At 42.6% G+C, this 16,340-nt stretch overlaps 1 protein-coding gene across 3 annotated transcripts in view; it reads right to left on the reverse strand.

The window, feature by feature from the left end:
• Window positions 1–10,832: 10,832 nt before the first annotated feature.
• Window positions 10,833–16,340, reverse strand: part of LARP4B (La ribonucleoprotein 4B) — a 55,802-nt gene continuing 50,294 nt past the window's right edge. For all 3 annotated transcript variants that reach the window (XM_051610102.1, XM_051610101.1, XM_051610100.1), the window contains 3 exons: window positions 16,045–16,169; window positions 15,286–15,397; window positions 10,833–14,724 (listed from right to left, as the gene is read on the reverse strand). In XM_051610102.1, coding sequence (XP_051466062.1) covers window positions 14,443–14,724; window positions 15,286–15,397; window positions 16,045–16,169 — 519 coding nt within the window. In that variant the 3' untranslated portion in view covers window positions 10,833–14,442. The remainder of the gene's footprint in view (window positions 14,725–15,285; window positions 15,398–16,044; window positions 16,170–16,340) is intronic.

Here is a 16,340-nt window from a genome sequence, read left to right on the forward strand (position 1 = left end):
GGCTGTGCCAGCAGGTCAGGTGGCCTGCAGGACCTGGGCGGGGGTTAAGGGAACAAGACCACACAACCACACCTTGGCTGGGAACATCAGTGACCTCCTGAGATTATCCAGTCCAACCTCCTGCTCAAGCAGGGTGAATCAGAGCAGGTTGCTCAGGGCTATGTCTGCTGATCAGGTTTGAATAACTCCAAGGGTTAAGCCCCCACAACCTCTCTGGGCAACCTGCTCTAGTGCTTGGCCATCCTCCCCATAAAAAAGCTTTTTCTTATGCTCCAGCATAATTTCCTGTGTTTCAGTTTGTGCCTCTCATCTGTTCTCTGAATACCATGAGAGGATCCTGGCTCTTTTTCACTCCCCCCACCAGGTATTTATACACACAGATAAGATCCCTCTTCAGTTTTTCTTCTTCAGTCCCAGTTCAGGACTGGAGAAAAGCTGCAGCAGAGCCATGTGGTTCTGGATGGGTGATGGATAAGAGTCAGCAACAGCTCCATGGGCAGAATGATGAGGATCTCAGGAGCAACAGCTCCTACTGAGTCGCTGCTGGTCTCAGTCGTGCACAAACACCATAGCCCAAAGCAGCCTCTTCCTCGGCCAGCCCAGTCTGCCCCAGTGGCTGCCCACAGGCACCAGGGCTGGAGGGCTCTGGGTGGCTGATGTGCTGGGCCCATCACTAAAATGCAAGGAAAGCGAGGGAGAAAGGGAGATGATGATGGTGCATGTGTCCTCCTTACAGCAAGGGCAACTGTGTTTTTCTTACAGCAAGGTTGTTGTCCTGGGCTTTATTTTCTGTTTTGCGCTCTTCCACTTCTCATGTTTGTGTTTGCAGAAACCATCCTACAGTTGCTATGTGTAAGTCAGTCACTTGTTGAAGTGTTGCTTCTCCAGACAAGCCTTCCTGTCCCAGTCTGTCCCTCTGCTGCTGCAGCCCATGGTGAGGTGTTCAGGCATCCTGCCAGTGGGAGATGCACAGTGGAGATCGTGCTGCCACAGCCCATGTTTGCACACACTGGGAGCACTGAGTGGGGAGTACAGCAGGGACCCCACATGGCCCATGGAGATAGCCACCTTCCATCACCTCTGATACTGTCCTTAGTCAGACCCCACCTGGGACCTCCTCCTACCTGAGCTAGCTCAGCTGTATGCCTGCCCCAGCTCAGCAGCAAAGATGATCCCTCACCCAGCACAGTTTTGCTAACCCATGCCAGATGCGTTGAGTTAAACCCACACTATAGCTTATTGTTGCTGATACCAGTTTGGGATGAAGCCAAATCTCTCCTTCCCGGCTTGGCACACAGTGTTACTGCTTGCCATGGGTGCCTGAATCCCTGAAATTTCAGCAGCAGGGCCCAGTGGTGGCTCCATGGCTCCTTCCTGTCCCTGCTGTGCAAAAACATCAAATTCCCCATTGCCTTTTCCCGGATGCCTTGGATGCTTCAGAGGCAGTGCAGTGCATCAGCTGCTGCAGAGCTGCTCTGACAGACACGCCAGGGAGAGGGAGAGCAGGGAAGAGCCAGGCACAGCCAGAGGCTCCCGACCTGAGACAGAGTTTATTTTTAGTGCTGAGAGCTAAGGATACGGCAGGAGCCGCTTCCCTCTCGTCACTCTGACGCCATCACCCGCCACCCACGCACCCGGTAAGTGGGTTATTGTAGCCCATCGGACTCCCAGGGAGAGGGAAGAAAGCAAAAAGGTCACTTCTCTCCTCGTGCCAATAAGCAGCAGAACACATTCAGTGCTGGGGTATCCATGGGTGGCCTCCGGTTTCAAGCGCTGAAGGTGGCTTGTACAGGACATCATCTCTCCTGCTGCTCAGAGCCCCAGGACTGTAAGCCCCAGGACTATAAGTCACTGCCCTCCCAAATCCATGACATATCCCAGAGCTACAGCACTTACTGAAGGCTTTGGTCTGTCTCAGTTGATAAACCACTTTCTGTATCCTTGTTTTTTTCCCTGACATGTCAGTATCCTTTCCTCCCTGCTAGACATGGCTAAAATCACTGTGATCCCAGCTACCATCCCTCTTCTCAGCTGCCTTCTCTGTCATATTAATTTTCCCACCTGACATATCAAAATTCACACTTGTCTGAGATGTTTCTGTGTCCTTTGTGCCACAGTATTTAAAGAGACTCTCAAGTGGTAAGGTTACCCTCATCTAACGTAGGGAAGCAGTGCAAACTCCCCACCCCCATGCCACCAAGAGATGAGCAACATGCCCAGCACTGCAGAGACCATCCGTGCCCTTTCACACCTCTGGTCACAATATTCCCTCCTTTCCTATTTTTTCTCCAATTAGTATCAATTTGTTGCTCTTCCTTTGTCACCATCCACTGTGTCCTTCCAGCAGAGAGCTCCTTGCTGGGAAGTTTCAGCCCATTCTCTTGTACTTTTCCTCCACATTTTCCTTCCTCCAACTCACATATTAAAATTTTCTGGCATCACCAAGGCTCTTGCTGAAGTAGCACATCTCTGCTCTTCATCTGCCTAACCATCTGCTTGCGAGAGCACGGGGCAGGGGGTGTTTCTGCAGAGATTTGGAGACTGAAGGCCAGAAGGAACCAGCATGATCTAGATCAGCTGTCCAATAAATGCTGTAGACAACCAGGCAGCAGTTCCTATAGCAAGTCCCTCATCACGCACTGCACTTTCCCTAACCAGTGAAGACCATTACTTCTTGGGTTTTGGGTTTGTTTTGTTTTTAATAGCATTAATTAAAATTTGTTTTGTATTATGAAAATATATAAGTTTACAGGGAGAGGACAGCTAAGGTTTGGAAATCTTAATGACCAGATTTGGGAAGACTCTGAAGTCTCAGGACAGCAGCAGTTATTCAGGTACGTGAACACAGAGACCCAGAGTTTTAAACTTGCACAGTTTTATTAGAAAACAGTTCTATCCACTAAAACTTTGAAATTCCTAAATGTTTCCTTCTAATGAATAATGATCGTCATCTTCTCAGGGAGATCTACAACAGCCAGGAGCTGGTGTTGTGCTGAAACTAATCCCTTGCGTGAATGCAAAGCAGTGTAACGGGAACCTCCTATTCATGCCAGCCCATACACTGTTGGAAGGAGCCCTAAGGATCACTGTGGCAGCAGGAGTGGAAGCCACCTTGCCATCTAGCCCTGGGCTCACAAGCCCTTCAGGCACCAAGGCTAAAGCTATCCCAAAGAGCTCTCTGAAGCTACTGATGCCAGGTATCTGTACACCCACGAGCTCAGCCTTGCTCCCAGCCACCTCACTCCCAGCTGTCATTTCAGCTCATCTAACCATCACCATCCCGTAACCTCAGGAGACTGAAGAACCTAACAAATCTTAGCACAGATGGAAGCCTGCTATGCTCAATTCCCAGCCAAGGGGTACATTACAGGACAGACAGATTTGCCCAGTCTGAGCTCTACTAGGTGTTTTACATGTCTCCAGTTTAATTCTGCCTTCCAGTAACACCACCAGACACAGGGAAGACTAAAGCCTCCTCACCCCACAAACACAACCAGTAGACTCTTATTTGGCCCTGGCAATAACTTAGCTCTTACTAGCTCAAGTCAGGTCTCTCAACAAGTCTGCTTGAAAGCCTAATTATAGCCCAGATCACCAAAAATAACATTATGCTGGAGAGGTCTGGAAATTCCCTCCTACGTGCCAGGAAATATCTGAAGCTGAAGCCCAGCATGGTGGGTCTAACCTCTACTCCAGAGCCTGAGGTGAGGTGAGGGGGAGTGATTTAATCAGCCAGTCATCTGCTTAAATAAAGGGCAAGAGTAGCTAACAGATGCAAACTCATTGAAAACATTCATGACAGTATTCATCTTCTTTGTACTTGTAAAAACCTTCTTTAAGTCAAAGAAGCAGTGCTTTCTTCTTAAAATATGACTAGAGCTTCACCAACAGAAGCTAAGTTTCTTTACCAATGGACAGCATGATACATGGTGCTCGTTTAGGTATCTGCACATGAGAACATACTGCAGGTGCCTCTGTCAAGTGCTTTCCAAAATGACAGGCTGAGAGGGTTGGGGTTGTTCAGCCTGGAAAAAAGAAGGCTCTGGGGAGACCTTATAGGGGTGTTCCTGTACCTGAAGGGGCTACAGGAAAGCTGGGGAGGGACTTTTTACAAGGACTTGTAGTGAGAGGACAAGGGGCAATGGATTAAAACTGGAGGAGGAGAGATTTAGGTCAGATATTAGGAGGAAATTCTTTAGTGAGGGTGGTGAGACACTGGAACAGGTTGCCCAGGGAATTTGTGGAATGCACATGCCTGGAAGCATTCAAGGCCAGGTTGGATGGGGCTTTGAGCAACCTGATCTAGTGGGACGTGTCCCTGTCTATGCAGGGGGTTGGAACTAGATGATCTTTAAGGTCCCTTCCAACCTATGATTCTATTATATGATCACTAATGACAAACAGCTTCAGCATCTCTCTGGGTGGAAGTTGACATCTTCCATAGAGTTCACTTGAGCCTCCCATGGAGAAGAACACTGAGAAATCACACATAGAGCTCTCCACTAGAAGCCAGTCGGAGAAGGCTGGTGTGCCAGGCTGCTATGCAATTTATGTCCAAGAATATTTGTGTAACTGGAAAATCTCTCAAATACTGTAAAATCTAAAAAGAAAGCTTCATATCTTTATCTGCAGATTTCTTGCTTAGTAAAAACCACATTGGTCAAAGAGAATTGGAATTGATGATTTAGTATTTAATGCCACATTTTAGTAATTGTAAGTATCAATATATTCTAAATAGCATGGCAATTTGCAAATTTGCAAATCCATTTTTTTTAAGGATGGACTTAAGTAAAAGTAGAGTGGTTGAGAGCCACATAGTTGACTTAGCAACACTGGTGGCTATTTATTTTGAAAGACACTCTTCTAAAATAATATTGCTTTCTCCGCAGACCTCTGGGCTTAGATTCATGGTTACCCGCAGGGAACAGGCAACGTGCAGTAACTGACTCCACCCATGTTCTCTGTGAAATAGGAGCTTATCTGAGGTAGCTCAGCCATCTTTCCTACAGTCCCAGACCAGTGCTGAGAGCAAGACACAGCAGATGCATCCAGATTATTTCCTTTGAACAGAGCAGCTGAGCCACATCCAAATGACTAAGTTCAGACAAATTGAGTCATTGGATGCTCACTTAAGACAAATTAGTTTAGAATGGCCACGCTGCATTTGTCAAGGGTTTAATGCACTGGAAGCGTATTTGTAAGACGGGGCTAATTTCCTAGTCCTTGAAGAACACTTTGAGAAAGCGACTGCTCCATCTAGCAAAGTATTCTCAAATGCAGACAAAAAGGCATTTGGAGCATTAGTTTACTGTGATACGTTTTTGGCCAAAAGTCACTCTGAAGGCTCAAGAGATACAGTCTTTGTTTTTGTAATTAATACAGCTGAAATAAGTGCCACAACACTGAAGATATAATAAATTGTGTTGTACAAGTTCTCTGTTTCTTCTCTTTGACCAGATGAAATAGCAGCTGAAATACAAACCATCACTACTACAACAATATTTTTTATTAACTGGATTTTAAAATTCCAGTAGTGAATAACTGTCTGACTTCAGTGTCACAAAAGCATTTCACTTGATATAGCCCTGACCAGGTGAGACACTCAAAATGCACCTGTTTTTGCCAGTGGCAGGGCCAGCAGGGATGGGCTGGTGGGGCAGCAGGTCAGCATGACCTGCCAGCCCAGGGAACCTCCCTGCATGGCTCACAGGGAACGCTTGACACCGTCCTCACAGCAAAAGGAGCAAAAAGCCTCATTCTTCCAGACTGTGACTTTCTTCAGCCTTTTCCTGTCTGCCCTTTCCTTTGCCTTGCTCATTCCCTGTGTCCTACAGGAGCAAGGAGAAGAGCCAGGTGGCTGGCTGAAGCAGGATAGGGGAGGAAGCTGGGGGCAAGATAAGGACAGGACAACACTGGACTAGATTACTTGGGAAGGCAGTTGGGATGGTAGTTTCCATCAGAGAAACAATATAAATGTAACAAATAATCTGTCTGGCATGGAGGGAGCAGAAGCAAGGCAATAGACTCATTTCCTGAAGGCCCTTCTAGACTTTTTTTTCCCTGCTACCAAAGATGACAATACATACTTTGAAAATGTTCTGTCTCATAATAGCAGCCACTGGGTACAAGAAAAAGAGTAGAACAAATCCCAAGTACTTATCAACTCAGAGATGCAGTGATCAGGGTTATGAGCAGCCACCACGCCTCACTGCACTTTGTCAAGTGTTAAACCACCTCTTAAAAGAAGCAGATCTAAGGCATTTTCTAAATCTCCAGTGATACAAAGGCAAAGGACATCTAGAATTATTCTCCTTCATGTAGAAAAGTGTCAGAAGGTAGACTGCAGCTAGAGACTGGGTCCCATTTTGGGTTCCAAATAAAAGAAATATATTAGCAAACTGGAGGCAGTTCAAACTGAAGACACTTCAGTGGAGATCACCAAGGTGGTGGTGAGGCTGAAGCACTTGCCCTGGGCAGAGGGGCTGGGGGAGCTGAGCCTGGCTAGCCTGGAGGTGAGTTGGCTTTGGAGAAAACCTACCTGCAGCCAGGGAATAAATCCCAGAACAGGGAGCCGTCAAGAAGAGAGAGCTGAGCTCTGTACAGCAGGGCAGCGGGAGGATGAGAACAAGCACAAGGATTTGAGAAGGACATTCTCTACAAGGACAGTCAAACATTAGAGCAGATTGCACAGATTATACAGTCTCCATTCTTGGAGGTTTCAAGATCTAAATGGATAGAGCCCTGAGAAACCTTCTCTTATCCCACTTGCAGCAAGATGTGGGACCAAAGGCTTCATGAGATCCCTTCAGACCACAATTACTCTACTATTCTGTATATGTTACTGTATCAAGGAAAAGATTGAATAGCAAATCCAAAAACATGCTATGAGTTTCAACCACTTCCAGACAAAAACTATAACTTAACTGTTGCTCAGGCCACTAAAAATGTATCTTTTATTAAAAAAGAACTGTATCATTTGGCCATATTAATGTATGGAGTTGAGTTCCCAGATCAAGACTTCCAGATATAGGTGCCTATATAAGCTGTGTATCAGCATGTCCTCATATGTCAGTGGAGCCTGAAGAGCTGCTCAAGATGCAGGATCAAAATTCAGCTCATCAAGATGCAGATGAACAGCTCACTGGGCTCCATTGCCTATTGATCCAATCTCCATGGACTAAGCAGACAATTAAATTTATGTACATCTGCAAGCTGAGTCCCAACCACTGCCTAGTAGTTTATAACTTAATTTCTGCATATTACGTACACATTCCTTCCTCTTTTATGCTGTCTTAGCAGACAACAGCCTAACACAATCTCCCATTTAGCTGCTTACGAGGCAATTCTAGTGTCATTTGCTTGGGAATTTTTACCATGCTGAGCTCAGTCTGAATTGGCAGCTATGGGCAAGGGATGGGAAGACAAAGTAAGAAGCAGAGGACAGCAACAAAACTTTTCATGTCACAATGGAGAAGTTTCTTGCAGTCATGGTGTTCGTGTCTCCACAGTGCAAGAAGACCCTACAGTAACCTGGCTGAGCCTTCTATTCTCTTCCCAGTGCAAAGCACAGTTTCACCTGCACTCTGCTTAGTTTCCATTTACTACACAGTACCTTTTATCTATTTTTAAACTAGCAGTTCTTACAAAAATTAAATCAAGCCAGAAGACATTTAGATGTCCAAACACCTGAAGGTGCCAAAAACCACCACTAGACATGGGAAATGCTGCCAAACACCTGAAGGTGGCTGTAGACACATCACTGCGCTGCTGAATCACAGGATTACCCATGGCCTGAGGGTCCACAGACAAATGTGCCCTGTCTCAGGACATGCTCAGAGAACCTGGAAAGTACAAGGAGATCCTCATCTGTGTGCAGGCATCACATCACACTTGCAAGACTGTTCAACTGTTTCAAGTTTATTCAGTAATGACAGCGGCAGATCCTATGTGATGCCATAGAAGGCCAACATCTTCTATCAGTCCTTTGCCCCACCTATCCAGGGCATTTTATATAACCTGTGTTTCTAAAAGGATAAGAATGTCTCTCATCCTGTCACTGGGCACTACTGGGAAGAGTCTGGCTCCATCATCTTTACTCCCCCATCAGGTATTTGTACACATGGGTACGACCTCCCTGAGTTGTCTCTAACCAGGCTGAACAGTCTCAGCTTTCACAGCCTCACCTTGTATGACAGATGGTCCAAATTCCTTAATCATCTTCACAGTCCTTCACTGGACTTAGTCCAGAATGTCCATGACTTTACTTGGACTAGGGAGCCCAATGCTGGACCTCACTAGTGGTCTCACTAGTGCTGATCAGAAGAGCAGTATCATCTGCAGATAAACAGATAAACATCAGCAACTTGCCCTCTTACAGTTCACAGAATCATAGAATAGTCTGGATTGAAAAGGACCTTAAAGACCAACCCCCTGCCATGGGCAGAGACACCTCCCACTAGACCAGGTTGCTCAAAGAGCAACCCTCAGCAGAAACTACAACTTGAGGTTACAGGAAAAAGGGTTAGTAGCTCTGGTCTGACACAATTCTACATCATTTGATGCAGAAACTAAGTAGAAGCTTTTCACACCAAACAGATGGAAACCTCTGCTGCTTCCTGGGATGTCAGAACCACTGGAACAGCAGCATGTAGATGTGTGGTGCAGTGATGTCCTGCTTGTGTGACTTGCTAAGTCCAGCTCCATGGAACTTCCCTACCTTCCCATTCTGGAACCACTAGTGGTACCCATATCCTCTGTTCCATGTCAGAACTAAAAAACAATCTCACAGAGCTCATCCTGTCCTTTGGATTTTCAAGCTCAATGTACATGAAACCTGCCACATAACTTCCATGTATCCAACCTAGGGCTGCTGCGCTTCTAGGCTCAGGACAAAGCATGGATCAGGACACAGGAGAGCAGGAATGCTTCCCCAATATGGCTGAGCTTAGGTCTCCATAAGAAGAGCCAATCCAAATAAAAAAAAGGAAAAATGCAAAGGTTTAATTCCAGCAGGATTTGCTACTAAGGAGGCATTTGATTACCAGTCCAAGCAATCAAATCACTTGAGCAAATCGGTCACTTCAGTGTCTACTGTCTGAATCAACAGGTCTCTCCAGCACTTATTTGCCATAGCTTCAAGGCAGACATCTTCTCTCATTTCCTCTATGACTCACACTAGAGAAGATGGAGCTAGTGTTTGCCAGTATGTAGGAACATACATATTTCCAAACACGGAAATGAAGAACTTCCTACCAGACAAACACTATAAACCCAGCAACCCAGTTATAAATATTCAAAGACAGCACAGTTTAAAAAATTTGTTACATACATTATAGTTTGGGAACCCAGAGCCTAAGAATTGACACAGATCGAGACCATTCTCCTTTGAGTACCAAATCTTCTTTAGCAAGTGGGACAAAAAACCTCCAAGTTCCTGCAGACAAATGTTTCAAAATGCTGAATCTACTGTACTTTTGAGGTGTGTGGAATTCTTTGGAGTAGGGGTCAACAGCTGCCATCTTCCACAAGTGATGCAGCTCTCAAGAATGAGAACACTGAATCATAGGAAAGGAGGATACCAGGAGAGACTAAAAATCTTACACATTGTATTCCTAAAGGGAAACTAGATAGAAATCGCATTCCTCCTTGTGGAGAAGACTGTGTGGGCAAGGCTTGCCACAGACACTGTGGATTCCTGAGAAGTGTCAGTTTGAAAATAGAACTTCTCCATCAGACAGCCTATTCAACTGCCCATCTCCAAAACCATTCCCACCACACAGTGGGTCCTGCCACTCTCCTGTCCCACCTGCAGCTCCTTCCCACACCACACAGGGCTGGCTGGTGGGAGCTGCACCAGCTGCACGCTGCATCCCAAGCCCAAGCTAAGGAATTTGAAGTCAGGAACAAAAAGCAAGAATAACCAGTAATTCCATCCATAAGGATTTCATAGAACTTTCCAGCTTCAGTATGTTTTACAACTCTAAATTGATCCATTTATTCCTCCTTCCTCGGAGCATCCTTAGCCATGGTAGATGTACTAAGTGGGATGCAAAGCCACAAGACTGCAGGGTGATTTCCACACCATATGTGCCTAACACACACAGCAACTTGCTCTTCAAACTGACAGAACTTGAGAGGTTAAGGGACAATTTATCTTAGGACTTTCCCAAACCAGTTGTCACAGGACAATGCGCAAAGACTTCTGACCTCCATGAGAGATTTAAGATTTAGCACATTCAGTCTGTACATAAGGATAACCAAAAAAAGGCTAAAGCAAAAAACAGATCCTTTCTCCTCCTCTCTTCTCCCCATTGTGAAGATAAGGCTAAAAAATGAGCAAGCTTAAGGAGCTGAAACAGGTTACCCAGAGAGTTGGTGGAGGCCCCATCCCTGGAAACATTCAAGGTCAGGATGAACCAGGCTCTGAGCAATGTGATCCAGCTAAAAAGGGCCCTGTGCACTGCAGGGGGGGTGGATTCAACAACTTTTAAAGGTCCCTTCCAACCCCACACATTCTATGATTCTATGAAGGCTACATCTAAGCCATTACAGATTATAGCCTCTAGTAAACAAAACATCAGGTTTTTTTTGTGTATTTTTTTTAAGAAGTTACAGAACTTCTTAAAACAGAACTGCCTTCACAGTTGTCACAGGTGTTTTTGCTGCTGCTACATAGCCTTAGGTGATGGTTACAACAGCTGTGTTGAACAGTAAAGCAAGCAAAGATACATTTTTCCCAAAATTAGAAATATACAATTTCCAAAAATGGGAGCAAAAGACAAAAGGTAATGAAAAATACTGCTGAAGAAAGGTTTAATTAAAAAAATCAGGAATTCAACAGTGCCTAAATCTTTATTTTTCATAACCTACATATTTTTTTCAAATTAGACAGTTTTACATTTTATGACACAAAAGGAAACTTAAATTACTGATAGTTTACATGTAAGCTTGATTCCAGTCTTAATGGAAGAAGAACAAAAACAAAAACCCTCAAGAAGGCTCCCATATTACACTTCCATGTCACGAATTGGCAGCTGTTAGGTCTCCTTAGAAATCGTGGATTGTCTGCTGCTATTAGTGTAATAGGTTACAAAGCACATAAAATCCCCTAACTGTAGCTAGCTGAAGGAGATAGAGATAGGTATGCATATTACAGTCAGCTGTTGCTTGTGATACACTGCATCACTCTCAAAAAAGGGCCTTTTGATGCCAACTGCTGAAGTCTTGGAAGGATAATGCAGCAACATCAAAAATTTCCCACGGTTCACAGATTTCTAAGTGGCAAATGACAGTGTCATGGTGGGGGACTTGTCTGAAATGACACTAAGTTTTCAAAGCAACCTTTGGTTTTGTTTTGGTTTGTTGTTTTTTTTTAATTCCTGGAAGGGTCTCAGATCCCATTTTGACTTGTTTTCAAAATGAAAAGCATCACCACACAATCCTAACAAGGTAAAAATGCCAATTTTAATGATAGTATCCCTGAACCTGTAACTCAGCTACTGCTTTTGGGAGGTTTTTCATTGTAAAAGCCACATTTTTTTAATTTCTCTATGTATCGTAGCAACAGTCTGCATGCAACTTCACAACTCTACTCTGAAAACTCCATTTTGTCATTGAGTGGAAAAAAAAAAATACCTCAAAGTAAAATGCAGGAAGGATAAGTTGTATATTACACAGCTATTTGGCGTGTCACTTCTTTCTTTTTTAAAAAAAGCTATAAAAAAACCACATCAGAGGAAGGTTTAAACTTTTGATGCAACAGACTGTTGCTGGGAAAGCAGTAATTACAGTGTATTGACCTAGCACAAATGGCAGCAGAATACATTAGAACAGCACAACACATCCTGCTGGTCTCAATGGATCACCTTAGGTACCAGCTGAGCATTATGACCAGCTGTACAGTCACTGTAAGGAACCACTTGTGATGGTTAGCAGCTGGTAAGCCTCTCACTTGCAGCAGACAAACAAAATTAATCATACAGCTGGCCTAAACCATACAAAAATCTAGCCACCATTTTCACTGCCAGGGGGGAAAGGAGAAGTGTATTAAAAATCCAATGACAGAACTAGTCGAGCAGTTTTGGTGATGTTGTCAGAGTCCCATCTCCTCCCACAGCATTCACAAAGTGCGCTTTTTAAACACGAAAAATCAACAGATTCCAGCATGCCCTATTTTGACCGATTCTGCAGCATTCAACAGGCTGGATTTAAAAGGTCAACTAGTTACCAATTGATGTGTGTAATAGGAATTTTATCCGGAGTCAAATTCTATAGTTACTTTGCATTCCATGAATCATACACTAAGGAAAGCTTTGATACTCTTGAAAGCAGACAAGTAAGCTTCAGTGTGTATTATTTTTGTAGCAGTCTAAAGTTTTCTTCCAATTCAATTTGATTTTATTAATGACTTAAAATTAGTTTGACTGCTGAAATTCATTATTTACATTGCAGAACACTTTTGAATTGGTTACATTGCTTGTTTTTAGAGGGACTTAGGAAAACATTTGAGGGCTTTCAAATAAGACTTTCGTTCCATTTCCCTTTTGCAGTGAAGAGGCAGAGTCAGTTCAGCACACCAGAATAAAATAAGAAAAAGAAAAAACAACAAATTAAAGTAATATTCAAACCACAACATTTAGTTTATCTACATCCAGCTCAACAGCAACATTTATAATATCAATAATTTTTATCAGATTTTTTTCTTTAGGGTACCTTTTTATATGTTCTGATTATTTACAACTGTACAAGCAAAGCACACACTTCCAAGTGCACATATTTAATACAGTATTGACTATTTGCATTTACAGGTTTTTCAACAATCTGAAAAAGATCAACTGTTTAAGATCTTTAAGGTATATTACAAAAACTGCTGCTAGTTCCTGTACTACAGTATGTTTACCCAGTAAGACCAGTGACAATAGATACATACTGTAACTGAGTAATTCTGTATTCCACTCATGCTAACCCTCCACGGGGTCAGACCTCATTAACTCTAAGCTGTCTTGTACAAAAGTTAAGGCAAAGTCATTTTCAAGTTTAAATAAAATTCAAGTCTTTAAATATTGGATGGAAATAATTCTTTAAAAAAACCAGTTGTTTAAATAAACATTTTTGTGGAATAAACTGTACTGTCATAGTCAGCAGGAATGAGTTTTGTTTGAAATTCCTGCAGTTTAAACACTTAAAGAAAAACTTTAGGCATTTTAAAACAAAAATAATTTATATTCAACTTTATTAGAAACTTGCTAATTTAGTGCATCCTTGTCCTTCAGAAAGCGCATCACTTCTAAAGTAAATAAGTGTGAGAAACCTCATCCCAGAGGCAAATATCAGGGATCTCTTCCTCCACCACACAAAACAAACACCATTATCTCACGTCCTGAAAAAAATTTAAATCCCTATGCCAATGCTTGCAGTTACAGGAAGATGTCAACACAAGGTTGACTAAGATATGAACTCTTTCAAAGAGCACTTGGGGCCGAGTTTAAAAAAAAGTCTCCAGAGAGCACAGGGGTAACCAGAACATACAGCGCTGACTCAGTTAACTCCCTTACAAGCACAGGGAAGCTGAGGTTATCACAAGAAGGCGACAGTGCTTTCTCCTGATAACATCCACTAACAGGCTTCACCACCATAGAAGCTCACAGACTTAATTCCTTCTATTCAGAATGTGCTTTGTATTTGCAAATTATAACATCACTTTTATTCTGGAGTGAGAAGATGGTTACTTGCTTGCAGTAAGTCAAAAAAAGGAAGTGTTTCAGAAAGACTGCTATGGTGCTCCGTAGGATTCATTCTGTGTGTGCAAAACATCAAAAAAAGATTAAACTTTTTAAAAACGCTAGAAACAACTACTTGTTGAACCTAAAAGTGCAAGTTCATTTGCTGACACATAGTACAGCAGCCCAATAAAAAAAAAAATCTTCAAGGTCACATACTAACTTGTAAAATATATCTACTTCCTTGCACTCTACACACTAGCTGCCGTTATCAGTCTTTTGGACACTTTAGATATGTACTTGCAGACCAGTTTATTAAAAATATTGCAGCAGCACGTTTCTGCTTAACAGTTTAGAAAAAACTCACTATACAGAGCTTGCACTCACACAGCCACAGAGAGGCTTAATAAAAAGTTGATTTTTTTTTTTTAAAGACAAATATTTTACATCTTGAAAAAAATAATCACACTAAGCTTCACCTCCAACTAAGCACCAACCTAAATGTAAGGTTTAGAACAGCTATCCAGAAATATTCAGAAAAAATAGAATGTTTGTTCAAGAGGGGAAAAATGTATTTCACAGAAAAATAACTTGCAGGCATTGTTAAATGCCTAGTATCACTGCAAGCTCCTAACCAGCAACTCATTCTCAGGTATCTCAGTGGGAACATGGGTTTAATTTGTGGGAAGCAGACCTCTTTTCAAATCCCTCCCAGGTGTTAGTTTCACTGAGGAGATTTTGGAGGGGTATTCTGTTCTTTATTTAAGCGTTTGCCAACAGCTGGAGGGGACGATCTGCGTCCTGACTGTCTCCTCTGGTCTTTGGGTTGTCCAGGATGTGACTTTGCAGGAGGAGGTTCTCTGTTTTTCTCTATTGTTTCTGTGGGCTTTTTTTCTTCTTTCCCACATGCTACAGTGTTTGGCTTCTGTTCTTTCTGGGGTTGCAATGTAGGAGGATCCTTAGTTGTTCTCTGGCAAATTTCTGCGTAACTTGGTTTTCGGAGTTCCTGTGAAACAGAAAGCAAAGAGGACAGCAGAGTTAAACACAGCATCCTGAGGAAAAATAGTTTACTTATTGAACAGAAAAGGCCCCTTTGTCCCCAAAGACTATTGCACAAAAGCATGCCAATAAGGGCTTGAGCATGAGGTTTACAGAAGCTGTACAGAGAGTAAGGCTCAAGACAAGGTAAAATGCGAAATGCTACGCCAGAAAAATGGGGTACTGTGATAGGGCAAAAGAATTCCCTTCAAGGAAACTGTAGAACAGCTGAAAGACAATGAATGCTCTGGTTTAAATAGCAACACGTGTGTTAATGTTTTAATGCTTCTATCCAAAATATACTACCAGGAAGAGAATTCAGATAGAGCTACTAATCCCCGAGTTATCTGGAACGCTTCTGTGCTGTTAATTGCATAATTGTATCATGCAAGTAATCATGAGGCCACCAACACAAATTTAAGCATGTTGGGCTTACATGATTACAGCAGTGGGTAGCAATGGAAGCAATATTCTGTTAAATGCATCAAAGCAGATCATTAAGAGAAACTGAAGTAATAAGGTCACTTACTATGGCAGCCCCATTGACTTGTACCGATTTACATGCAGTACTGAGTGTGGAAGAAGAAAGCCTTTCTGTACTCTGTGTCTCTCTCTGCTGTTTATCCACAACCTTGGAATCCCTGTAAGCATCCAGCAGGAAGCACAGCTCGTGAAAAGTGAAACTTCAGGATAGGTGACTAATCTAATAATGAGTCTAAAACTTTGAGTATGACTATAAGAAGTTATAGCTATAATTTGCCTAGCAGGTTATAGCCAGCATAGCATTTAAAAATGCTAAAAAATATATATTCCTGTAGAACTGGACACTAACCGTACTTTGTGACTTTCTGATAGCATTTGATTATTCAGTTATCTTACTTCTACTACTTAAACACCTCAGTTTGATTTGTAGGTTCCACATAAAGTCTTACTGAAGACTTTTATTACATGGACAATGGTATTGCTCGCAGCATCATGGGTTTACCCTCTACGCGTCAAAGCTATCTAAATAACAGACAGTAAGTTGTTCATTCAACTGTTAAACACTTGCAGAGACTAAACACACCACTAAGCTTTTGTTTGCTGAATAACTATTATGACTGAATCACTACTACAATATTGTTCAGAAGATTTTATTGCCTTTACTACAATAGACAACAAAATATAATTTATTTCGTTGATTAAGATTTTAGTAACTATTTACAGTGTTCCACCCAGCCTTCTGAGGAGAGAAAATGCAAACATGAATCAGGGGAGAATAACTACAACCACGTAATTAAGTGCTTACTCAGAAGACTGGGAAGGCGAAGGAGACCTTTCAAACGTCCTGGGCGGTGTAGAAGAAACTGGCACCACTGGTTCTCGAGGAATTCCCGATGGAATAGTGTTGGTACTTGCATCCACATTAATGTTCTGAAGGAGAAAAAAAAGGCTCAGAAGGGCAATCACAATATTCAATTAATATGGTCTGCCTGAAAATTAACACAACTGGGCAACAGTTTACAAGCTGACTTATAAGGGTAAATGACTACAGGAAGATACAGGGGATGCAAGATATACATTGCAACAACTAAGGCTTTCCCT

Source organism: Apus apus, chromosome 2 (genome assembly GCF_020740795.1).
Source record: "Apus apus isolate bApuApu2 chromosome 2, bApuApu2.pri.cur, whole genome shotgun sequence".
Lineage (NCBI taxonomy): Eukaryota > Metazoa > Chordata > Aves > Apodiformes > Apodidae > Apus > Apus apus.